At 46.2% G+C, this 25,196-nt stretch overlaps 1 protein-coding gene across 2 annotated transcripts; it reads right to left on the bottom strand.

Moving 5' to 3' along the window:
• Window positions 1–1,457: 1,457 nt before the first annotated feature.
• IL12RB2 (interleukin 12 receptor subunit beta 2) lies at window positions 1,458–20,746 on the bottom strand. Of its 2 annotated transcripts, XM_065842645.2 has the most exons (15): window positions 20,568–20,746; window positions 17,209–17,274; window positions 15,676–15,996; window positions 15,062–15,176; window positions 13,997–14,172; window positions 13,621–13,760; window positions 12,810–12,954; window positions 9,937–10,016; window positions 6,486–6,705; window positions 4,934–5,122; window positions 4,301–4,402; window positions 4,068–4,223; window positions 3,760–3,847; window positions 3,406–3,505; window positions 1,458–2,768 (listed from the first exon to the last, which is right to left on the bottom strand). In XM_065842645.2, the coding sequence occupies exons 2-15, from the start codon at window positions 17,264–17,266 to the stop codon at window positions 2,274–2,276; spliced, it is 2,385 nt and encodes a 794-aa protein (XP_065698717.2). In that variant the 5' UTR covers window positions 17,267–17,274; window positions 20,568–20,746; the 3' UTR covers window positions 1,458–2,273. The 2 variants fall into 2 exon arrangements, with proteins under 2 accessions (XP_065698717.2, XP_071666158.1); XM_071810057.1 differs by lacking the exon at window positions 4,068–4,223 and having other exon boundaries at window positions 20,568–20,629.
• Between the last annotated feature and the right edge of the window lie 4,450 nt (window positions 20,747–25,196).

Below are 25,196 nucleotides of genomic sequence, written 5' to 3' on the forward strand. Positions count from 1 at the left end.
CTCAACAAGTACCTGTACCTCTCTTGAGCGAGAAGCTGTCATGTGCGTTTATTGGCATATCTGGGAACTGTTTTTCTTCAGTGCACAATTTCTGCTGTGAATGTGGTGAGCTGCGTGAGTATTCTCATCCTGCAGCCACTGCTGCGTTACCTGGCAAGAAGAACGAGCTTTGCTGCAGCCGAGATAGGAGGAGGGTCCCCTGGCAGGAGAAGAGTCCTGTGGCGTGTCTGGGAGAGGCCGTGGGCATCATCCTGCTGCATGTTGGTGCAGGGACCACGCTCCCTGTGCTGGGCCAGTGACGGAACAGCCACCATGTGCTCCCAGTGCAAGAACGTGCATCTCAGGAGCAGCCTCAGCTGCAGAGCAGCCCTCAAGTGCACTGGGTGAGATGGCTGGATGGCAGAGCTGCTGCCAGGTGTGCTGCTCCTCCTCAGGGCTCCAGCTCCTGGGTATGTCTGGGCTGGGTTTGGAGGTTTGCGGGTGTCCAGTGGGAGCAGCAGTGTGATGGGTCCCATGAGCTGCTCTGGCTGCTCTGCCTTTCCCAGGACACCTCTCCTTCCAGGCATGGCTGTGGGCTCACAACAGCCAAGTCATTGCTGGTGGCTTTATGTTGTTTCCAGTACGCAGAAGACTGGAAAGCTGAGGTGTGAGAAGAGCCAGGGTGGCTGTGACTGCTTGTGCAGATCAAAGGGAATCTGGGCACTGCAGGAAGCGCTGTGAGAAATCCCTGAAAGCTGAACATGAGGAGAGCTGGTACCAGGGCTTGAATTTCGCATTCCTAAAAAATGAAAAAAGCTTAAAGCTAATGTGCACACAACTGTTTTTGTAGACTCATGCCTGTTGTAGAGATATTTTCACAGGGCAGGTGGAGGTACAGACTTCAGCAAACCCAAATAACCCAGCCTGTCTGGCACCAGCTGGGCAGGTGATGTGTGTCTGGAGATTAAGTCAGACTTGTCCTGCAGTGCCCTTGAACTTGGGAGTGCCCGAGTGTGCAGGCCTCCTGTAGAGGGTAAACCAGCCGCATCTGGAGTGAAAACTGGGAGGAAAAGCCAACAGATCTTCATAGTGCACCACATTGGTTTTGCTTTTCGCTTCAAGTGAAAAGCAGTGGGAAGAGCTGAGGTCCCAGCTGCGTGGTGCAGGTGTAGTGGAAGGAAACCATGCAGGATCACAGCTGTTGTGGAGGTGCTCCGGGGTGGTGGTATCACCCCAGGGTTTCATCAGCGGATGATGCTGCTACTCAGCAGGTTGTGTAGCCAGCGGCAGATGGAGAACAGCTGGCCGACCCTGCAGAGGAGGAGGATGCTCCAGGTAAGTTGAGATCTGGACCACCTCATCTCTAGCAGCAACGCATCAGCTTTCTTTTTAAAGACACTTTATCCTGTGTGTAGCTGCAGTATAGCACTTGAGCTTGACTGGAGGAAACAACGCGTAACAAATTTCAGGTTTCCGACACTTTAATTTATATATATATATATATACACACACACACACACACATAGTCAACAAAGTCATTAGATGTGTAACACGTACTTCAAACCTGTAATTAGAACACTTCAATAAATGATTTAAATTCCTCGCACCAGTCCACTTGACTTCCTGTGTACCTGCGCTGCCTGTTGCTTTTATTTCTAGTGAGGGTCTCTCCTGACCTGAGCCCTGTGACAGCCTGGCCCTGGTACCATATGGGCTGGAGCTGCCAGTGACACCGGGGACAACGGGACTTGGTGCGAGTCCTGGGGCTGCAATGAGGACTAATCACCTTTGGGCTGGTGGGCATTAAATTGAGCACCAGTGGGTACAGATGTTCCTGTGCTGTCACTCCCCAGCTGTGCACAGTGGTCCAGCTGGGTTGCTAAGGTCTGGCTGTGCCGTAACTCCCTGTTCATCTGGGTTGAGTGATGGTTGAAATGAGAGTTTTCACATCTCTGATTCCTGGGTGGACCAAGCCGCTCGTCATCAGGCGGTAGGACAGGGGCCTGGGGCACCCACGCTGCATGAAGGCATGTGAGTAATTAATTAAGCTCCCCGACAGCCGGGTCACGCAGCCCTGGCATTTCTGCCTTTAATTCTCCTGGAACGTGCTGGGTGGATGAGGTGCTGTGTTGTGCAGTACAGTGTGACTTGCAGTGCTGGAAAGGTTTGTGCATTGAGGTTTTTTATCACGTAAAGGTGTTGCGTGCAAGTTCCTGGACTGGCTGTACCGAAACACTGAAATACTTCAGTTAAGTGCAAAAAAAATCAGGCTAGGCTTATTTCATCCTGAGCGCCTACCTTGGGAAAGAGCTGCAGTTTATTTTCACCGTATCTAAAGTAAGATTCCCTTCATAGGAATGTATGGGTGTCAAAAAAGTTGTTGGGAAGATGGAGGGCAGATTGCACTCAATTTCAGGCTGGTCTTCAGTGACCAGTGGGTACGTGGGGGCTGTGCTGGTGACGGGGTTGGCGATGTAGTCAGAAACAGGCTGTGTGTGCTCTGTCACCTCCGTCACCTCTGTCACCTCCACCAGCCGCTGGTAGAGGTCGTGAAGCTGCTGCTCAGAAACGTCCCCATCTGCTGCACTGGGGACAGCCCCGTACCCCATCTCCTCCTGCCCCACACCACCTGCTGGTGACCCGTCACCAGTGCCAACTGTGCCAAAGAACTTGTCCCCAAGGGCCGGGGGGCCTGTCTTGGTAAAAGCTTCTTCTACGTGTGTTATTTCGGGCTCTTCAAAGCTGCTGACACTGGGTAGGAACAGGCTGGAGGACAAGCTCAGCTCAGCCTGCAGAAAGGCACATGCCACACAGTGGTAATTAATTATGTGATTGATATCTTGTGGTCTCTCACCCCCACGATGCTGGCACCCCTCACACAGCAGCTGATACTGTTAAAAATGAGAGATCTCTGCATTGTTCTTGCATTTAATTTCCCTGATACATCCTACAGTCTGACATGAGACCTTATTGCAGCCTTTCTGTACTTAAAAGAGGCTGATAAGAAAGATGGGGACAGACTTCTGAGCAGGGCCTGTTGTGATAGGACAAGGGGTGATGGTTTTAAACTAAAGGAGGGAGATTCAGGCTGGACATGAGGAAGAAATTGTCACACCTCAGGGTGGTGAGAGCCTGTCCCAGGTTGTCCAGAGAGGTGGTGGATGAACCATCCCTGGAGACATCCCAGGCCAGGCTGGACGGGGCTCTGAGCAACCTGAGCTGGTGAAGATGTCCCTGCTCATGGCAGGGGTGGCACTGGGGGAGCTGGGAAGGTCCCTTCAACACAAACTACCTGTGATTCCATGACATGAGGACAGAGCTCATCCACTACCAGAGATTGCTGGATTTGCTGCACTAAGTTACTGACTCCAATCACTTTTCGTTCTGAAGGTGGTGGGATTAGAAGAAAAAACAAATACAATTTACCTTCACAGAGATGTACTTTTTAGCCCACGTAGCATTAGCTGGGTCTGGGATGGCTTTGCTCTGCCACTGTGGCATAACCGCAGAGAGGAGCGAGTGTAACCTGCAGATGGAATAAGTGCAATTAAAAGCAGGTTTTTGTTTCAGTGAAAGAGGGCCTTAAACTTTAGGCTAAAATTCATAATATATATAAAATAAGGCTGTATTTTAAGCTCAATGTGTGTTCTTATTACTATTCATATACTATGAAGCCTTCATTCAGAGCAATCCTTGCTGTTCCCCAAGGTGTCCTAAAAGGATGTGACCTTCCCGTCTATCACCAGTTCTGTGTTTTACTGGAATGCTGGATCCACTCACAGTTTTCTCGCTGGAGGGACAGAACACACACAGGCTGAGAAGATGAAGAAGCTGCAGGTGAGCACAATAGCCATCCAGTCCCCAGAACCTGAAATACAGAACATGCATAATTCATCTTTATTTAAAAAATAAATAAGTAAATAAAATTAAATATGCTAGTTCAAGTTGGACAACTAGTGTTTGCATTCATAAAATATTTTGGGGAGAAATCTGATAGTTCCACATTCAAAATACCTTTGAAGGATCTGACTCTGAGCATCTCTCCATCCCGCCCCCAGCACACACACATCACGTTGGTTTTCACCCACCGTAGATGTCCGGGGGTCCCTGCCCGTCCCCTTTCTGCAGGTACATGTGGTACCCAGGGGTGCAGCCTGCTTGCTGCTGGGCACCGATTGCTTCCCAGGAAGCAAAGATGCCGTTTGCATGTGGTGTTGTATACATCTGGGGCCCAGCTGACGGTGCTGCAAAACAGAACTGACAATTAAAGCTGAGTTTAAGCTGACTTAAAAATATCTGGAAGATTGTTGCTGTAGTTTACCTTCTGCTCTTGAGTATCCCCAGACTGATGCTGCTTGTCCGGCTCTGTCCCGATAGAGTGCAAACACGCTGATCTGATAGCACACGTTGTCTTTAATGTGCTCTACATAAAGAAGTTAAAAGAAGTGGATAGTTACTAGTGAAAGTATGGACAGTCGTGGGTGAGATGTCTACATTAGCTGTTTAAATGGCACCAGGACAGAGCACAGGAAAGAGTAATGAGGCTAACACTTGCTGTCACCCCTGTAGTAACCTCATAGCTGTCCCATGTGCAGAACACTGACACGTAGCGCTGGCTGGGAGTAGCAACAACCATTAGTAGGAAGGAAGTAGTCTTTTCTTAAGCCTTTGATCTCGTGTACCTCTAGCGAGCTTGTTTCATTTTGGAGGGATTGGGTTTTTTTCAGAGATATTTGACTTCTTGGATGATATAAATCTCACCTGAGAGTGACCACAGAACTGAGCCCAGAGCAGTCATGGGTTTTTATTTTTTTTTCCCCCTTCTATACAGAACACTTTAAACGCCATCACTTCTTATGCTGAATTAGTAACAGTTAGAATCTGACTCATTCTTTAAAAAGCTTTCAAAACAGAAAGGTACCTTGGTGATGTCCTGCCTGGAGGTGGTGGTTACCTGTGATCACTGTGGACAGGTTGGACGCTGGGAGCCGGACCCAGGCTGGACGCGGGTCCCTCTGCATCTCAGCCCACTCCACCACGTACCCACCGATGGGCACGGAGGGGCTGGCGGGCGCTTTCCAGCTCACCAGGATGCTGCTGTTCCCCGCGGCCACGGCAGAGACTTGCTGAGGAGGAGGGAGGTCTTGCCAGGAGGACAGGATGAGCAAACAAAAAAAGACACCTTCAGCACAAGCCTGCCTTAACCTCAGGTGCACTCGGTAAGTTCGATATGATAATTTTTACTATGTTTTATCCAGTTTGGCGTCATGTGAAGTACAAACTGCCATTGCAAGGAAAGGGTTTTATAGGAGGGTGATCTCTGTGCTGATAGGAACAGAGCTAGGTTCTTGTCTCGTCTGGTGGTGCAACAGTTTGAACATAGAATCATGGAATCATTTTGGTTGGAAGAGACCCTTAAGATTATTGAGTCCAGCAATAACCTAAATCTGGCAGTACCCCATGTCCCTGAGAACCTCATCTACCGTCTGTCCAACTCCTCCAGGGATAGTGACTCCACCACTGCCTTGGGCAGCCTGTTCTAATGCCCGACAGCCCTTTGGGGAAGAAATATTTCCTAATATCCCACGTTCCTAACATTCACGTCTGTGCCTGTTCATACCATCCCTGAGCCCTGAGAAGCCTCTGTCACAGCACGTACCAACACCTGCTCCTGCGACAGAGCCACAAACACATGCTATCTCCACAAAACCAAAGCTCTGGCTTTCACAGCTCGGCCCAGGTTACTTTTTTGTGCAGGAGAAAATGTTGGGAAAGTCACCAAATTTTTATTGGTAGTATAAAAATGCCAACATATTTTCTGAATGTTTTTTTCTACCAAATACAATTGAATTGGACCCACAAATTCTCGTCTACCTGCCTCCAAATAATCAGATATTGGGGATATTTCTGCACCATCTCTACCTGATGAAAGGGCTTACATGTTTTACTGATGTCAATGCAGGACGAAGGCACATGGAGAATTGCCTCTTTGAACAAAGCACCTGATTGATACCAAGAGGCTCCGTCGTGCCTGGTACCAACACAGGAAATTTGGGGCCAGGTGAGTTCAGAGAACGCTCATTAACTTTGCTGTGCGGGTGCATCAGAGTGCAACTTCCCAGGATATGAAGCTTGTGTGATTTCCCCTCACCAACACCTCCCTTAGGTCCTGTGCCTCTCTCATGCAAAAGAAAAAAATATTTATTTTTTGTGGTTTTTTTTCATTTTTTGGGGTGTTTTTTTGGTGCATGTTGATTTTCTGCTGCATCAGGTCCCTGGTGACTCTGCCAGCAGAAGGGGTTGAGGTGATGCTGTAGCAATACTGATGCAGGACAAATTAACATGTCATGAAACTGCCGCCCTGCCCGCACTGAAAACTGGTGATCCCTGAAGATTCATTGAGATGGACCTTGATGAGGAGCAGGTGGTGGGACCTGTTTGCTCCCATGGTGTGTAGCACCAAGCAGTGCTCTTCCTGGTGGTCCAGACCCAGCAGAAGGCCTTACCCTGGGTGCCCAGGTTGGTGATGATGGATGTAGGGGGGGACCTGCCCCTGGAGTTCTCGGCGGTGACTGTGACCTTGTAGCCCTCCCTTGGTGTGACCCTGGCATAGCTGGTTTGGGTGGTGAGATGGACTTCTCCTGCTGGGGGACTCCGCTGGCCCAGGGCTTCGAAGGTCACCGTGTACCCCAGGATCCTGCCTCTCGCCTCCGATGCGCTCAGAGCCTGTGAGGAAAGTGAATTTGTTACTCTGATGATGAGCAAAGGCTGTAGGAAGCTGTACGGGAAAATGTTCCAGACCTGCTCATGGAGGAAGGTGGTGTTGACCATCTGAGAACCAAACATTTCACCTGCTTTTAAATGAACTTATGGCCACTAAAATGAGCCAACAGCATCCTGGTGTGTATCAAGAACAGTGTGGCCAGCAGGACTCAGGCAGTGACCATCCCCTGTCCTGAGCACTGCTGAGGCCAAACCTTGAATCCTGGGAGCAGTTTTGGGCCCCTCAGGACAAGGAAGCCCTTGAGGTGCTGGAGCGAGTTGAGAGAAGGGAACAGAGCTGGGGAAGGGGCTGGAGCACAAGTGTGATGGGAGTAGCTGAGAGACCGGGGGGGTTCAGCCTGGAGAACAGGAGCTGAGGGGACACCTTCTGATCTCTGAACTGCCTGAAAGGAGCTTGGAGCCAGGGGGGGTCGGGCTCTGCTCCCAAGGAACAAGCGCCAGGACCAGAGGAAACGGCCTCAAGTTGCGCCAGGGGAGGTTGAGATTGAATCTGGGGAACAATTTCTTCCCCAAAGGGCTGTTGGGCATTGGAACAGGCTGCCCAGGGCAGTGGTGGAGTCACCATCCCTGGAGGGGTTGAACAGACGAGAGATGAGGTTCTTAGGGACATGGGGTAGTGACAGGGGTGGGTGGGTTAATGGTTGGACACGGTGATTTTGAGAGTCTCTTCCAACCAAAATGATTCTATGAGTTGTGTCACACCTGCAAGCCCACATGTGGGACCACAGCTTGTCCCCCAGGCTGGATTTGTGTGGAGCAGTAGCCACGGGTGGCGCGACCCTTGTTGTCAGGACGGCTCCAGAGCATCTCCCAGCCCAGAGCTCTAACTGCCCCATTTAAGCGAAGACCTTTCTCTCAAAGGTAATTTTTTCCTCTTCCTTTTCTCTTCTAATAGTAAAGAGTTTATTTACTGCAACTTCTGGACTGTAGCAAGCACCAACTGATGCTCTTTGGTAACGAGTTATCGGTTTTTATTTTCTTTTCTGCTAAAAGCTGGAGGAAACAAGCAGTGCTAGAGATTGCTCACTCATGTGTTGAGACTGCTTTCTTCTGTAATACTTTTTTTTCCTTAAACTAGCCTAAGGAAGTACAGCTAATGCTTTTTTAAGGTATCATAGTTTCCACATCAGTACCAACCTAAAATATGGGGCTTTTTTCCAAAGAAAGCTGGTGTCCTCGCTGTAGAGTTTTCATGACTTGGCACATTTGTGTAAAACCTATACCACATAACAGCTTATTATGATTTTTCCCTTGGATTTTGCTGCTGCACTGTGACCCATGTTCTCCCTTCCCAAACCTTCTCCCAGCTCTGTCACTGCTCTGCTCTTGGGAGCCCATGGCATCTGAGCACATGAAATGAGTTTACTTACAATGGTACAGCCAAGAGCATGTGTTTAACCAAGAGTTTCTCTTAAGGTTGCATATAATTTTTAAAAAATTCTTATTTATTTTTCCTGTTTAATTCCAGTTTAGTGAAGCTCTTTTGCTGTGAGCTGCTGATTTTCCAAGCAGCAGCAGAGCTGGGGACAGCGAAACGCTGTGCAACTGGATTTGTAAAAATGAACGGTTTTTGATTTGGGGAAAAATCCAGATTTTTACTTAAAGGCATGATAAAGAATTATTGAAGTTCAACCATTTAGAATACCCATCTCTGAAAAGTCAGTCTCTACTGCCCCATGTAACACCTCTTGCTGGTATTTCCACTCTGGGTATTTGCACTTGTATTCTCAGCTTCAGTTTCCTGCAGTTCCTGTATAGTGAGTTAGTTTTGGCTGTTTTTTTGTCAAAATGTAGTTTTACAATTGTTTTGGCAGTGGCTCAGGACAAACGCAGTGCTGAAGCCACTTGGAAAGCCTGCAGAATTTAAATTGGTGATCCTTTTTTTTGGTGTTAGTGTGAAGATAGGAAAGCATGTAACGGTAGTATGTTGTGCTGAGTCTTTTGCTTTGTAGCTGTTGTGAAAACTAGAAAAGCAATGTATTGCACCCACTTTATGAATGATGCTGCAGGAAGTTTCCTCTGATACAGAAAGTGCCGCCAGCTCGTTACTGCGAGATAAAGGTCTTAAAATTAAATGTCTTCAAGCCGCAACGGCCAGAGTCACAGAATCAAGTGAGAATTTCTGCTTTCACTTACAGCTGAGTGTGCGCTGGTGCGGGGAGATGTAACAGGTTGTCTAGAGATTGCAGACTGGAAGTCAAAGATAATTTATGCTTTAAAAAAAAAATCTTACTGGCTTTGAAATAAAACCACTACAGAAAAAATGCCCCACAATCCAAAGTTTCACCTTGGACCTGGTTTTAAGGATTGGGCTGGTAATACTGGAGAAACTCAGCACCAGTGATGTGGAATTCCTTCCCTACAGATGGATTTTAATCTGAATTCTTTTTGCAATCTGCCCTTTGGGTCTCAGTCCCTGGCTCACAGGAGGTGTTGCTCAGCAGACCCTAACAAGCCACTTTTTTGACTCTGAGTTTGTCCAGTTTCAGATCTGCAGCTTATTATTAGCAAAGCCTTTTGCATGGGGTTTGCCCATCACACCCATAGAGAAAACCAGTTTCTTCCCATTGCTGCTGTGTGACAAGAGCCTTTATTGACCGTCCACCCACACAGCGGTGACATGGACCGGACCCCTCCTGTTGCCCAAACTACATCCAGCTCTTAAATTTTTTAGAGTTTGGTCACCTTAAAGGGCTATTACAATATATATTGCCTCTTCTGCCTCCCTTCATATAAGCAAAAATGAGGGAAGCTCATGGAATCAGAGAATAATTTGTGTCAAAGTGATCTTCCCAGCTCCCCCAGTGCCACCCCTGCCATGAGCAGGGACATCTTCACCAGCTCAGGTTGCTCAGAGCCCCGTCCAGCCTGGCCTGGGATGTCTCCAGGGATGGTTCATCCACCACCTCTGTGGCCAACCTGGGACAGGCTCTCACCACCCTCACATAAAAAATATCCAAGAGCAGACACACAAGGTGTGTACACATGGAGAATATGGGCCATGGTGCCCTCCTGGCCTCCCAGAACTCCTCTCCTGACCACATATGGCGACCATAGCAAACAATGAGGCAAAGAATGAGGAGAGGGAGAAGTTAATTAGAAAACAAATTAGGAAGCCTATGAGGTTGTATTCTGTCCTTTTAGATATATCATCAGGGACACAGGTCAGCTTACCTTCCAGAAAACAGAGATGTTCTGCCTTTGGGAGTCCAGGTCCTGCTGTCGATACCAAATGTCCAGGATCCCGGTTGGTGCTGATGTGGAAGGAAAAGGGTGAGCAGAATTAATGGCTGTATTTTCATAGATTCAGAGAATAATTTGTGTCAAAGTGATCTTCCCAGCTCCCCCAGTGCCACCCCTGCCATGAGCAGGGTCATCTTCACCAGCTCAGGTTGCTCAGAGCCCCATCCAGCCTGGCCTGGGATGTCTCCAGGGATGGTTCATCCACCACCTCTGTGGCCAACCTGGGCCAGGCTCTCACCACCCTCAGGGGCAACAATTTCTTCCTCATGTCCAGCCTGAATCTCCCTCCTTTAGTTTTAAACCATCACCCCTTGTCCTATCTCAACACACCCTGCTAAAGCAAAACAAACAAGATGTTGAATAAGCAAAGGAGGCAAAAATCCTGAGACCATTGAAACTTAAGATTGAAAATGTCTCTGAAATGTTGCAGTATGTAATGGCCCATGTGTGCTGATGATGGTTCTTCTGAAGAGAGCAAGCCACAAACCCAAGAGAGGGTTTTGCTCTGCAGGTGAGTTTACCCTGCGGTCAGTAAACAGGATGGCTCCCGGGGAAGCCTGCACACCAAAATGACAGTGTTAGTGCTCATCTTCCACAGAAGCTGAGGCTAATTAAGGTCCTTGGGGCTGGCTATATCAATCCTAAACCAACAGGCAGCTCCAAGTGAAAGGGTTTGTAGGATCTGCAGGATTTTGCTGTCTGGCTCCAGGTAATAAATGTCTTTAACAGCTGAGTAGGACCTCATCAGAGGTAGCTTAATGCCCCTGTTCTTTCCACAGTTCTCCTTATATTCACAGAATGCCTGGAAACCTTTGATGTTTTGAAAAAAACTTTCCGAAATAACATTAAATCAAATTTCTGGCTGCAGAAACTGGGGAACAACGTAGTCCATCAGTTCAGAATCGGAGACAGACACATTAAAAAAGTCAATGTGACAAAAGATAACAAAGCTCAGTTCCTCAAGGTCCCTGACCAACATAAACTCACCAAATTCAATTAATACTTGTTGCTAATAACCTAAGCAGTGGGCAGCTGTTGCACAACCCCAGCTAGAATGGGACACCCAGCTATTTGCTGTGTTCCAAGACAGAAAGAAAATCAGCAATGCCAGCAATGTTAAGAGCTATTTGTACTGTATTAACTGCAAATAGTGACTGAAATAGAAACAAAAAGCAGGGTGGACAGAAGAAATAAAACCAGAGCACATTTGCTTTGAGCCAGGGAGGAAGAGGCAAGCTCAAAGCAGGAATTAAAACAAACAAACAAATTGAGTCTGTTGGACTCCAGCACAGATTTTAAAGTTCACAGTTCATTTCATATAAGAACCACACAAATTAACTGTGAAAAAAAAAAAGCTCACTTATGAACAGTGCCTGCATAAAGTCAATTTTGTGGCAGCTCAGGCTTAGAGGAAAAAAAGTGGTCTCATTGAAAAGGTAAACTCCTGTGTTTGGCCAAACTCTTGTGCAGAACTTCAGCTGCTCCAAAGAAGGACAACCATGATGTACCCAGAGCTTCTTGCCTGCAACCTCCCCTTGCTGTTACTTAATCTGCGGACAGAAAATACTCCTTGATTAGCTGAAAAGATGATTGTTTTATAGCACCGGTTGGCTAAGAGAGAGGGGATGTCCACAGATGCCATAGCAAGGCAGGGTGTGTCAAGAAGGCTGAGAAAACTGTTGAGAGGAAGATGGGGGAGGGAAGGAAAAGTTCACACCTTCTGCATCAATCAATGCCTCTTACAGAAACTGATGCTGTCAGTAGTGGTAAATACCATGAGTAATAATGGCACAAGCCTCAAGAGCTTATAGCAATTCACAAAAAAATGAAAAAAAAAAGAGCAATGAAAGCCAAGTAGATGATAGGAGGGGATGCCAAAGCAGTCAGTATATCTTTGTTGAAACACAAACTTCTGAGAAGCTTCACTTCTCTCATAAGAACTGGGAGTTTTGCAGCATGGGAGCTCATGCAGCCAAGGGAGCCAATAGTTGAGTTGATGGAAATTAGTAGAATTGCCCTCAGATTGGTGCTGTGTGTCCCTGGAGGCTGCTGTGCCATCCTCCAGAGCAGGAACTAATTCCTGGTGGGATCCGTCCCCAAGGCCTGGCCAAGTTCTGCTCTGCTGAAACCACCAGGTCTCCAGCAGCTGCATGGAGGGGTCACCTGGGGGGTCCCCGTGGGAAATAATTCCTCAAGTTGGAAAGAGATGACTTGGGAAAATTCAACTGTTTTGTTAAAACCTGCCAGAGTCAGCAGAACGACACTTTCCTGGCCAATTCACTCAGCTTCTCAGCAAATTGTTCGGTGAGCTCAAAGACCCAGAGCATGTCACTCAAACTGTGGGGTCATCAGCACCACAGGGTGACATTGCAGCCATCCTGACCTAAATATGGGAGTTTTGCAGGAATTTGGTAAAATGCTTAGATATGAACCAATACAGAAGGTTTCTCTTTCTCTGGCTGAGCTGCACAAACTGTCTTTGTCTTTTTGGAGGTGTCACAATGTGGCAGGTGACCACCGCACTGGACAATGTGTGAAAAATTCCCCCAACCTTCAGCATCAAAATTATAGTCTTCAAACTGTCTCAGTGAACTCCTAAAATTCCTGTTTTGCAAGAAACTCAAATAATTTCAATGTCTGTTCATTAACGAACCAATTATCTTACGGAAGTGGCTTCCCTGTTGGTTCTGCACTTGGATCTACAGAGGTGCTGCAAACCAACCAGCAGAACCCCAGCAGTGTTTTGGCTCCGTTAGCTGAATTTTCCTCTCGGGTTTAGTGCAGGAGATGCTGTCGGGTGTTACCTGCCTCTGGGGTCTGGGTTCGGTACCCACGCCAGCTGCTCCACAGCCCTCGCTCGGGGTGCATTTTACAGCTGACCTGGAACTCATAGGTCGTGTGAGGCTCCAGCCCACCAAGGTTGCATTTCTCACTGGTTAAGCTTTCAACCTTTAATGACAATAAATGACATAAAATGTTGAACTCGCAAGGAAATACTGGTTGAAGGCAGTGACAGGCTGAAATAATGATGCCTAAAGGAAGCCCAAACAGCCAAAACACGTCTTTAAATACCATGGGGAAACCCTGATCTGAGGCAACTTTAACAACTCAAAGAATGTTGCAATGAATCATCAGGCTCGCAGCTCTCCATCAGAAAAATGCCTCATTTAATTATGTGACGATAACAAATTTTCTGTTCACGTGTTTTTACTCAACTTCAAGCAATATGTTTCTTTTACCACTCAAAATAAAAGTAAAGGCTTCCAGTCAACATGAGAGAAGGCACAAACATTTGTAGCCGTGAGCTACAATAAGCAGATGTGACCATATTGCAAAGAACTGGTAGGTCAGACAGAACCTCTGATGCTTCAGTGCCTCATACAGATACTTGACATAAGGGAAGTATTCACGCACCTTTTTTTTATGGGATCAGTGTTTTACCTTCATTCAGTTTTAGACTGATTATGGTTTTTGACCTGTAAGCAACAGTTTTTCTTAAATATAATGCTAGAGAGCAGAGAGAAGCAAATTTGGACAAGCTGATTCTAGTAAAAAATGACAAAAGAATAATTATAACGACCTCCAAGATCACAATTTTATCCAGAAGGGGATTACCATGCTCCAGGTGTGGCTGGTGAGCGGTCGGTATCTCAGCCTGCAGTGCCGCCCTCGCATATCACTGTGCCAAATAAAGCTGCAGCTGCTCGTAGAAGAATTGTCAAATTCCACTGAAAAGTTGGGAGGATGTGGTTTCACTAGCGGCAATGAGAGAAAAAAGCAAACAGGGCTCAGATACACAGCACAGCTCAAAATGAGGGGTTACATGGAAACTAGAATTATTGGTTTGGGGGGTTTACATGGAAAATAGAATTATTGGTTTAGGCTGGGTGGATGCTTTTTCATGGAGGGTCAAGCCAGAAAGTGCTCAAAATATTTTCACGTCTTTCTAAAGAGCTGGGGCTAACGGAAAGGCAGTAAATGAAGCATTTACCTATGTCTATTAGCGTGAAGGCGAGCGGCTGTGAAAAAGCACTTCCAAGCTCATTGGACGCGGCGACCACAAGGGTGTAAGTAGAGTCAAAATTCAACTTGCTCAGAGCCAGCGAGCCAAACCTCTGATTCAGACTTTCTTCTGAAACACATGAGACGTCTGTCCCGTTTGATAGTCTGAAACAGAAGGAAACACTTGGTTAATGCCATCCTGTACAGCAAGAAAGCTAAACCCTGAGTGCATCAGAGCATGGCTCACATCCCTTGAAAAATCTACTTTGTCTCCTTAAATGCAGGCGTTGTAATTATTCCTCTAGCTAAATCAGTAGTAAAGGTGTTGTATAGCTTTTTGGTGTTAACTGCAGAAAAATAAATACTTCTGGATTTCCACTGAGCTGCAAGTATGTGAGCAGGTTCTTTCTAATACTATAATGGTTACCTAATATTGCTCTATGAATGAGCAGAGGTATCAGTATACAGAATTCGGGAGGATGATGTATTAGGATTTTTTGGTTGTGTCAGTTTGTTTTTTCATATGTTAGTGATTAAAAACGTAATTTATCTGCAGTCTAACAGTCAGGCTGTGTGACTTCAAGCACAGCTTTTAATGCTCAATCTGTCATTCGACCCATTGCCTTGGGCAACTCACTTAGCTTCTCTGTGTGTTTTCTTCTGCCTGAATCAGAGATGTTTATATCATGTTGCTTCAGGCTGACCTTTTGTGTTTTGTGATTTTAGATGTATTAACTTTTTTTGTAATTTTATATTTAATAACTTACTAGCAAGCGCTGCTATATCTCTACATTACAACCGTTACAGGACTCGTTATCCACACTTCCCTACCCATATATTTTATATATGAAAATATATATACATATATATATATAAAACACGTGTGTATTTTTCTTCTGCAGCAACAGTTTTCTACAAGCTACTAAGAAAGTTTCTGCTACTTTGGCCAACAGAAGCAAGTGAAGAAGAAGGTGAAGAAAAAAAACCCCACACAACAAATAACTCTAAGGTACAATTATAGGTATTAGAGATCCTATGGCCCTGCATTACTTACTGTAGGACATATTTAGTGCTGATGTACGTGAGCCTCCCTTTATCCCAGGTACAGGTGGGGTGTCCGTCTGTCTCATACTGGATACACGACACGTTTCTTGGCTCCTCTGGAGGATCTTAAACAGACACTCTTATCAGTTTCTTCCTTGAAGGTGTTGGTAGGAGATATTTTAAGAAATGCTAGGTTGGACTTTTTGATTGTGTGGGGTTTTTTTGGAAGAATTTATAGACAAAGTATTTGGGCTAATAATTTTTGTATGTGAGAACAGCTGACTCTGTGATCTCTGCAGGAGCATCAGCTCATCAGGCTGGAAGAAAATCTAAAATTTCATTAGAAATTTTCTTGTGAGTCCCTTGTGTCCTGGAGAGACTGGTGGGTGTCAGGGGTAGAAATGAGGGAGGATGATATTTGTCCTGAGCAGGTAGTTTTATTTACCATCTCTATGTTTATCAATAATGAAGTTGCACGGTCCCATCCAGGAATATTTAAAATACAAAGAGCCACTAAAAACCAGCACCTTTTCTGGAAAAGGCCACCACTGCTAGTTTCTACCACGTGTCTCAGAGGCACTATAGGAAACATTTAAGAACAATGAATAATTAAATTCTCCTTACTTCCAGATTCTACATCAATTCCACAAACGAGTTTTCTCTTGTGTTCACAAACTATTTTGCACGTGAACATGTGTTTGCCGTATGCACGGACTTGAAACTCGGTGCTTACTGAACTGCTGTAATTGTTAATTAGTTCAAAGCTGTTGAAGAAAATAGCAATCCTGCACTGCTCAGTGTGTCGGTTCAGCTGGCACGAGAGGATGATGTTGGTCCCAGGCTGGACGTGAGGACTCGTGTTAATTGTCATGTTCCCTTTGTCACAGATTTCGGCAGCGCCGTGGGGAGGTTTGCTAGCAGGCGCGTTGCCTCGGCCGCATCCTTCTGCAGGAGAACGAGAAAACAAACCTTCAACACAGATATATTGCTTATATTGTACAACATGTTGTGCTTGAGGAAAAGAGCCTCTCCAAGTTCTTCCAGTAGATGGAAACTCAGTTTTTAGGAGGAGTCACAAGAAAAGACAAGGGGTGATGGTATAAATTACTTACTCCTAGGGAAATTCCAATTGGACACAGGGGCATTTTTTTGTGATGAGAGCAATCAGCCACTAGAATAATCTCCCCAGGGAAGTGGTGGATTCCCCAACATTGGACACTTTTCAGATTCAGCTGGACAGGGTGCTGGGCCAGCTTGTCTAGACCAGGCTTGTACCAAGAAAGGTTGGACCAGATGATCCTTGAGGTCCCTTCAGTCTGGGATTCTGGGATTCTACGAAATTTATAATGCGAGAATTCCCGCCTCTATGTAGGATCTTGTTGTGCCCCGTCTTCACCGATCTAATTAACTGGGGTCAGAAACCACAGCCTAGCTGCCAGGAAAAAAGCACAACGCCAAGCAAAATCTATCAGGATTCTGTTTTTTTCATTGCATTTTGAGGAAATATCTGTGTTTCCATGAAGCAGTGGCAGGCGCGTCTCTACTGAAGAGACAAATAAGATTTTCTTTGACTTGCAGAGACCTCCCCTTGCATGTTCTTGTCTCATCAGTGCATGGACAGGACCAGCAATGCTGCACCCCATGTATGGAGCACCCATGTGCTGCCAGGCTCTGGGACACTTTGCTCTGGACAAACAAGCTGAGCAGCAGCAAAAGATGAGGGAAAACACTGGAAAATGCATCATTTCTCCTTCCTGATGAGTTCTGACAATGTCTGTGGAAGTTAACTGTGCAGATGTTTTCTCATGTAACCGACAGCTCTACCTTGAACTAAATCAACCAACCTCCCAGCATCACTTATTAGCAACTATTTGCTAATTATGCATAACCATGCCTGCAGCCTGCCCAGACTGACAGGGCCAAGCTGCATCGCCAGGGAGAACGGGAGGATGCTCAGCAATGGCTCAGGGGCTTCTTCCAGAAATTACTGTATAAACCAATCAAGCATCAAATCTTGTTCTCTCCAATAAGAATAATGTTTACTAGCATACCATGCAGAAGCCAGAAAAAAAACCAAACAAACAAACAAAAACCAACTAATTAGTCTGAGTGCTTCTTTTAAATGATAATTGCTATGTAGGAAAAAAAATCTCTTACCTGCTGTGATGTGCACCAACAACCAAACTGCTGTAAGCACAACGCATGCAAATAGCATTTTGCTCCCTATGGGGAAATGGAGACCTTTTAGCAGTTCCTAAAAACCAGGAAAATAATTTACAGATATTTGTTTTTCAATGTTTTACAACTTAGAAAAATCCAAAGTGCTTCTTTCAGGAGACGTTTTTAATTAACATTCTCTGCTAATGTTGTGAAGCTGTGACTCTCGAGACCCTGTCTGAAGTAGCAAGAGATTTTTAGATGGCTCTCCCTAGAGACAAGCACACAAGAAAGAGGAATGGCAGAGTTATGGGTACTTTAAACCTCTGTGCTTTAGAAAGATAAATATTTGCTCCCTCCCATCCCAAAGACCCCCTAAATGTTTTAGTGAAGGACAAGAACAAACCAGCAGGACCTCTCATGCTGTTTCTGCCCAAGATATAGATGGAGTTTCTGTGCCTTGTGAGGAGCCTCCTGGGCTCCTCAGCACATCTGAGCTAAGACTTTGTCCACCTGACCCCAAATCTGAGGGAACTGATCCCATCCCCGGTGACCAACACACTCTCAAGGTTCTCAGACCGGAGTATCACGCGTGAAATTTTGGATGAGACCTTGGTAACCAGCAATCTTGCCATTTCTTTAGACTGCTTTCCAAAGGCAAGCCCTCACACACAGCATATTTGTAATTGTTTTTCTCTACCCTGAAGCACAAAGCCACAGACACATGCTCACTGTTAACAACACAACCAAACAAAACAGCTTTTGGAGTGTTTTAAAGTCCACACGATTGCTCAAAAATTCTGTTCAGGTACAAAACTATGCCTTACTAGATTAAACCCAGCCTCCAGTACTGAACATTGTGAGTACGAATGTTTTATACAGATTATTCAAAGTCAGGCTGAACTAAGCTCAGTATTTTCCCATACATTTTGTAACCGACATTAACAACTGTTTCTACCCTTCCCCTGCAGAACTACAGCAGCAGTCAGAATATATCAAATACTTCAGAAGTGAATACACCAGCAAGCACTTTCTGTAACTCTGACCTCTCACAGAGATGCAGCTATTTTAAAAACTTGAGGCTATATTGGAAACAAACTACTGCAAAGTGAAACTTTAACCCGTGATGGCTTTTCATGCTGTCTTGGATGGAGAGGCCCTTCCATGGGGATGCATTGCAGTCTTTGCTACATGTATATCAATATAAAAACAACAAAAAAGTTATTTCAGGTTGGTTTTATGTAAAGAGATGGGATCCATTGCATGTTTTTTAAGTGAACCGATATTGGAGGTGAATATGAAATATGAAAGATATGCCAAAATGCATATTAGCACCTTGTTTTATTTAAATACAGATGTTGTTCAGCCTGAAATGTTCAGCCTTGCTGCAGTGTCTGAGCTTTACAGAGACACTTCATGCGGTGCCTTCTGTAGGTGATTAGTAACTGCGAGGATGAGCAATCACAGCACCGAGGTTCTTCAAGTAAATGCTCTGCCTTCCAATAAACTGAAATTGCCCAGTGACTGTGTAAACAACCTTCAGACAGCAAAGCTGTACCACAAATACTCCACTCAACAGACAAAAGTAGTCTCACTTCAAATATTTTTAATTAGTGGTTCACTTAGGTAAGTGCTAGACAGTTTGTGCAGCATCATATGCGTGCAGCAGAGCATGTTAACTGTCGTCAGAGTAAAATATGAGAAAAGAGTGAGAAATAACCATCAATAAAGATAAATGGCAAAAATATGTTAAGAAGAAAAAAATCTCCAGATTGCACATCAATGATGGAAAATGGTTTTATTGTGTGTAGGTTAAAGAAAATGTAAAGGACATTGTCCCGTGAAGTACAAGGTAAAGGAAGGATATAAGATGTTCACAAAGTGTGAGATCTCGCCTGTTTGTGCATTCTTATCTCTGTGAAATCTCAGTTGAAAGCTGAAGGGCTGCAGACCATACGTTTTGTCTACCTATGGATCTGCCATAAAGACATCGGCTGTTTACAGCAACCAGCCCAGGTTCTTAAACAAAATCACTTGTAAAGCACTAAAGCTCTGTAGTTTGCTTTTAATCAACTCTTTATACCCTTTCCCCCACTCCTCCCTAAAACAGCTCCACTAAAGCAAGTGTCTGTTCAAAGGGTGTTATGTGGAACCCGCAGGAACAACCCAACCAAGCGCTGCTAGGGAGAGGAACATTTCTCACTGTGTCAGGGAATCCATGGACCCACCGTAGTCCCCCACATTTTTGGGGAAATTTGCCACTGTTGGCAGGTTTGTGGGGGCTGCTCCAGCAGCACAGGCCCAGTGAGGATGGGGGGGACGCCCTGTGCTCTCGGTGAGAGAACTGCAGCTCCAGTGCCATCCCACCCGAGATCAGTGGCACTTCAACACAGTGACTGAGCACAAGGAATTTAATAACAGCTTGCCATAGGGGGGAAAGGGACGGCGTTATTTCTATTTTAGAGGATGGCCCTTCACCCCTGTGCTCCCTTAGGTGGCTTCATCCCAGGGTACAGCAAGATCCCGGTGCGGGCAATGAGCATACCGAGACAGAGAGCATCCCAGGACAGGCAGCATCCCAAGACAGGCAGCAGCCCAAACCAGGCAGCATCCCAAAACAGGCAGCACTCCAGGACAGACAGCACCCCAGGACAAGCAGCATCCCAAAACAGGCAGCACCCCAGGACAGGCAGCACCCCAGGACAAGCAGCATCCCAAAACAGGCAGCATCCCAGGACAAGCAGCATCCCAAAACAGGCAGCACTCCAGGACAGACAGCACCCCAGGACAAGCAGCATCCCAAAACAGGCAGCACCCCAGGACAGGCAGCACCCCAGGACAAGCAGCATCCCAAAACAGGCAGCATCCCAGGACAAGCAGCATCCCAAAACAGGCAGCACTCCAGGACAGACAGCACCCCAGGACAAGCAGCATCCCAAACCAGGCAGCACTCCAGGACAGGCAGCACCCCAGGACAGGCAGCACCCCAGGACAAGCAGCATCCCAAAACAGGCAGCACTCCAGGACAGGCAGCACCCCAGGACAAGCAGCATCCCAGGACAAGCAGCATCCCAAAACAGGCAGCACTCCAGGACAGGCAGCACCCCAGGACAAGCAGCATCCCAAAACAGGCAGCACTCCAGGACAGGCAGCACCCCACGTTGCCCCCCATCGGGATGCCGCCTTTCCCAACGCGCCCAACCCACCGTCCCCCCAGCAAATCGCTCCTCCGGCTCCAAACCCCGCGATGTGGCAGGGAAGGAGAGGGGTGCCCTCCCCTGACACCCCGCTTTCGCCACCCCCTCCTTACCCCCACGTCCCGACCGGGCTCCCCCGCCCCCCGAGCCGCGGTTACTCACCCGCAGCCCCCGGAGTTCCTGGGGGGGCTGTTCCCGCCCGGCGGGTTCTCCGCCGGTTGCAGGAGCGGCAGCGGCGCAGCGGCGGGGGCAGGGCTGGCAGCTCCCCCCGCCCCGCACGGGCTGTGCCCAGGAACCCGAAGGCGAAGGAAACTTCAACGGCAGAAAGCCCGGTGTGAGAAAAAGAGGAGATTACCAGGAATAAAAAGAAAAAGTTTGTGAAACTTCAAGTGTAACATGTCTGTGCGATGCGTCTTAAGCTGGACAGAACAAGAAGTGCGATCAGAATAAAGCCCAGCCTCCCCGGTGAGGAGAGAGGGGCTTGTCCTGAGATACAGCCACTGTGATGCTCTTTCATGTGACTCTTTAATGTGATTCTTGCTTGCTTTTTTTTTCTTTCTTTTTTTTTTTAGAGCTTTTATTGAAGAAGTCTCATTACTGCTGTTGCTTCCCTTCTCTGGACATCTATAGCATAAAGTCAGTTTTCTTGACAATATTCTCTCTGATGTGATTAACTTTTTCTAGCTTGAAAAATTGTAGCGAAGGTATTTTTGGGGGCAGGCGTTCAAACGAAGGAGTGGAAAAAGCACAAAATTTGCAGCCTCTAAGAGTCCAGAATTTTGGATCCAAACCTCCTGTCCACTTAGTCTCTCTTCCAAAGCCCAGCCTAACATTTGTGCTTCTTTCTAGAGAGCTGACAAAATTCATTAAAATGTTGTGTGTGAACTGTGCGAGTCTGTGACCTATGACACTCTGAATATCAACAGTTTCTTTTTAAGTATATATCTTGTTTCCCCTCTGTCTTCTTTTAGTTCATACTACATTTTCACTTCTACCCGTATTGCTTCCCAGCACAGGCTCAATCTACCCTCTGCAAAAGCAGGATTCATATAATTTTAAAGCAGGATGCTGTTAGGAGTTTATACAGAATGTTATCTCGTGTTTCTTAGCAAGGCCTCATGCGTCACTACCCCTCACTGGGTGCATTTATTTCTCTTTGGAAAAAATCGGGCAGCAGCCGTTACACGATGTGCTCAACTGGCATTAGCGGAACTGAGCAGTGTTTTACTCATTGATGACACGTTTAAGGGAAGATCCCCGTTGAGTGGCCTGAGTGATCGGAGTTTTGTGTTGTGGGGACAGGAAGCTAAACTGAAAATCACTGATGCTTCATAAAATGCAGTTGCTTTTTAAATTTTTTCTTTTGATTTGCTTAATTTTTAGCACCAAAGTTCGCTTTTTTATATAGCTCTTTCTTCTTTGCCTTGTGCTGAGCAGAAAGCTCCAGGAGAAAGCACATGGTATTTATAATCCTAAAAAAACCCATGTGCTCCTTGAACGTCTCCCCAACACCTCCACCCCATGCTTGGCTGCAGCAGAAGAGCCCAAGGACAAGGTGCCACCCTCCCTGCTGCTCCAGCCAGGGGTGATACCAAGGAAAGAACGGAGTCACCAGTTCTCTGCGAGGAGGGGGTGTCTGCGATTCTGCAAACAGAGCTGGGGAAAGCACCAGCAGTAGGTGCCAGAATGTGTAATGTTCGGTGGTGACAGTGGCCGGTCCCTGAGGAGCAAAGCAGAAGAGCACAAAGCAATAGGCTGTAAGAAAACCTGTGAGTGGTTGTAGTGTAATCCCTTGCACCCTGAGCCAGGCTGTGCTGGCTGAGATCTGAGATCCACATCTGCATGGTGCCAGCAGAAGGTCTGCTGTTCTAGTGTGCTGGTCCAGGTCCTGTTGACAGGACAATGGGTGAAGGTTTTAAACTGAGAGAGAGGAGACTCAGACCAGACATAAGGAAGAAATTCTTTACACTGAGGGTGGTGAGAGCCTGTCCCAGGTTGGCCAGAGAGGTGGTGGATGAACCATCCCTGGAGACATCCCAGGCCAGGCTGGACGGGGCTCTGAGCAACCTGAGCTGGTGAAGATGTCCCTGCTCATGGCAGGGGTGGCACTGGGGCAGCTGGGAAGGTCCCTTCAACACAAACTGTTCTGTGATTCTACATGCCAATGTATATGTAAACATAACACCTATGGCAGCTTGTTAAGTGTGGATTTCAGGGAGCGTCAGCTGTCTCAGGTGGATCTTGTTTGCAGAAGGATCACAAACTTTTGCTACCAACAGCAGCTGATGGTGGTTACAGCAAGGGAGGTCCCTCACCCATGGGACACGAGGGGCAGGTGACCACTGTTACCTGCTGATTTCTGCAGAGCTTCCTGTGATACAAAGCTGCAAGGAACCTTAGTTGGTAGATGCCCTCAATGTGTTGAGGTCAAGATGTTCCCTGCTTCAGCACACCCTCATTGCATAAGACGTGATGGAATAAAGTAAAAGAATGAGTAAAGAATATGGACTTTCCTTATACATAGTGAAAATAAAACAGGTCTAAGTGATAGAATTACATTTGAATGAAAATTATTGTGGTAATCTCTTCTTGGTTTCTGGAAACGAACAAAGTAATTCATCTGAAATCAAAAGTGCACGTAAAAGGAAACTTCTAAAGCAAAGCAAACCAGAAGACTGGGAATGGCTTATTCAGCCATTGTGTTCATAGGCTTTGTAAGGAAAAAAATTGTTATCTACAAGCATAAGAAGTTTCAAATGGTGCAAACCTGCTTCTTTTCTAACTATTTTAATGTGAGTCAGAGAAAGTTAAAGCTGATGATTGAAGAAGGCTGGAGTCTAGTCAGAATATAGGCAAGTGCTAATGTTAAAAATATGACTGAAGGAAACACGATTCAAACTCTCAAGTGAAATCAGCAGGTGCAACCCTCACATACTCTGGTTTTGTCAAGTTGTAGGTCTGGAAATTACCCTGAGAAAGAAGAATTGTGAAGGAATGGGGATGAGTCACCAGCACTGAAATGATGAGAATGACAGACCACTAGGAGGGAATTCCTAGCTGCTTAAAAACCCCTGCAAGAGCATGTGAGTGCATCCAAAAACCCTGCTGCAGCTGTCACCACTGCTTGGTTGGGAAGGAGCAGTGTCTGTTTGTTTAATGTATTTCCTCCATAATATTTTCTGGGGTTCTTGATTTTACCACATTGCCTAGTCCAGCTTAGGAAGAGCTGTTGTGGTGGTGTTTGCATCCCTGATTTTTCAAAGGTAAGTGATAATTTCTTTATCTTCAGTTTGTGTTCAACATCATTCCACTTTCTCGTGTTAGCAAAGACAACGTTTATTAAAAAAATCAAATCTTTCTACCTGCTTGAAGACCTCAGAAGTTCACAGACTGCTTTCAGACTGGCATCTCTTACGCAGTAGAAGCCTGCTGAGGGATCTGGGGGTTCAGCTGGAGAACAGGAGGTGAGGGGACACCTTCTGATCTCTGAACTGCCTGAGAGGAGCTGGGAACCAGGGGAGTCGGGCTCTGCTCCCGAGGAACAAGCGCCAGGACCAGAGGAAACGGCCTCAAGTTGTGCCAGGGGAGGTTGAGGTTGGATGTTGGGGACAATTTCTTCCCCGAAGGGCTGTCGGGCATTGGAACAGGCTGCCCAGGGCAGTGGTGGAGTCACCATCCCTGGAGGGGTTGAACAGAGATGAGGTTCTCGGGGACATGGGGTAGTGCCAGATTTAGGTTATGTCTGGACTCAATAATCTTAAGGGTCTCTTCCAACCAAAAGGATTCTCTGATTCAGTTTCTTTAATGACTTTCAACTGCTCAGATGTCTTGTTCCTTTCAACCCAGACAGCACAGGTTTGGTCCATGGCCCTGCAGCAATGTTGAAGTTACTGCTACAGCAGGAGAATGGACAATAACTTAATTCACTTTGTTTGCCTGTGCTCAGTACTGCAGGTGGTCTGTGCGCTGGTTCCATTAGTTTTGCATCCGTTGTGTATGTCAGTGATTCTCATGGAATTTGCCCTAACCCAGAAGGATGAAAACGGTTATTTAGCTTGGTAAATGGAATTTCTCTGCCTCCTCTTGAACACATAACTGAGCCAAGGAAGGCTGGATTAATGGGGACAGCATGGCTCCCACAGAGCCACTCCAGAAAATCATATAAATGATATGTGAGCACAGAGTCACCCTGTATCCTTTAAGAGGTTAAGAATTGTGGTTTTTTTCTAATATTCTTGTCGCGAGAATAATTCCTATCATCTGTTAAGGAAAGTCTCAGCTGGTTTGGTAAGCAGCAATCCTGAAATCTCCTTTTAATATATTACTTTGATAGTTTGTTATCTATTCCTAGTGTTCAATTCTTGCTTTGATTGCTTATTCAAACCTTTCTCTGCTCTTTTACAAGTGATATTTTAATGGGATTTGACATTCGGTGAGGCTGACACACAGTGAAGCCTATCAGACACAAACCACAGCCTCACTTCTCACATCCTCTTCTACGAAACGCAGGTTTGGTTTCAGTCTCTGCTGCTGTGCTCAGCCCTTCCACCCTGTGAATAACTCCTCATCTTCCCTCTTAAAGAATTAACCCTCCTGAAGGCTGAGGAATGCAAGAGGCTGTACCAAATAGCATAATTTTTAATGAATATTCCTATTTTTGCAGCATGGCTGTTTCTTCTGCCATTTTCTGCTGCCAGGTTTTCAGGTTTTCAGGTGGGTTTTGCTGATCTGGGCGTTTATGTGCAGCTTTGGTCACAAGTGTTGGTCATAACCTGGCCTTTGATCTTTGTG

This window comes from Patagioenas fasciata, chromosome 6 (genome assembly GCF_037038585.1).
Source record: "Patagioenas fasciata isolate bPatFas1 chromosome 6, bPatFas1.hap1, whole genome shotgun sequence".
Classification (NCBI taxonomy): Eukaryota; Metazoa; Chordata; class Aves; order Columbiformes; family Columbidae; genus Patagioenas; species Patagioenas fasciata.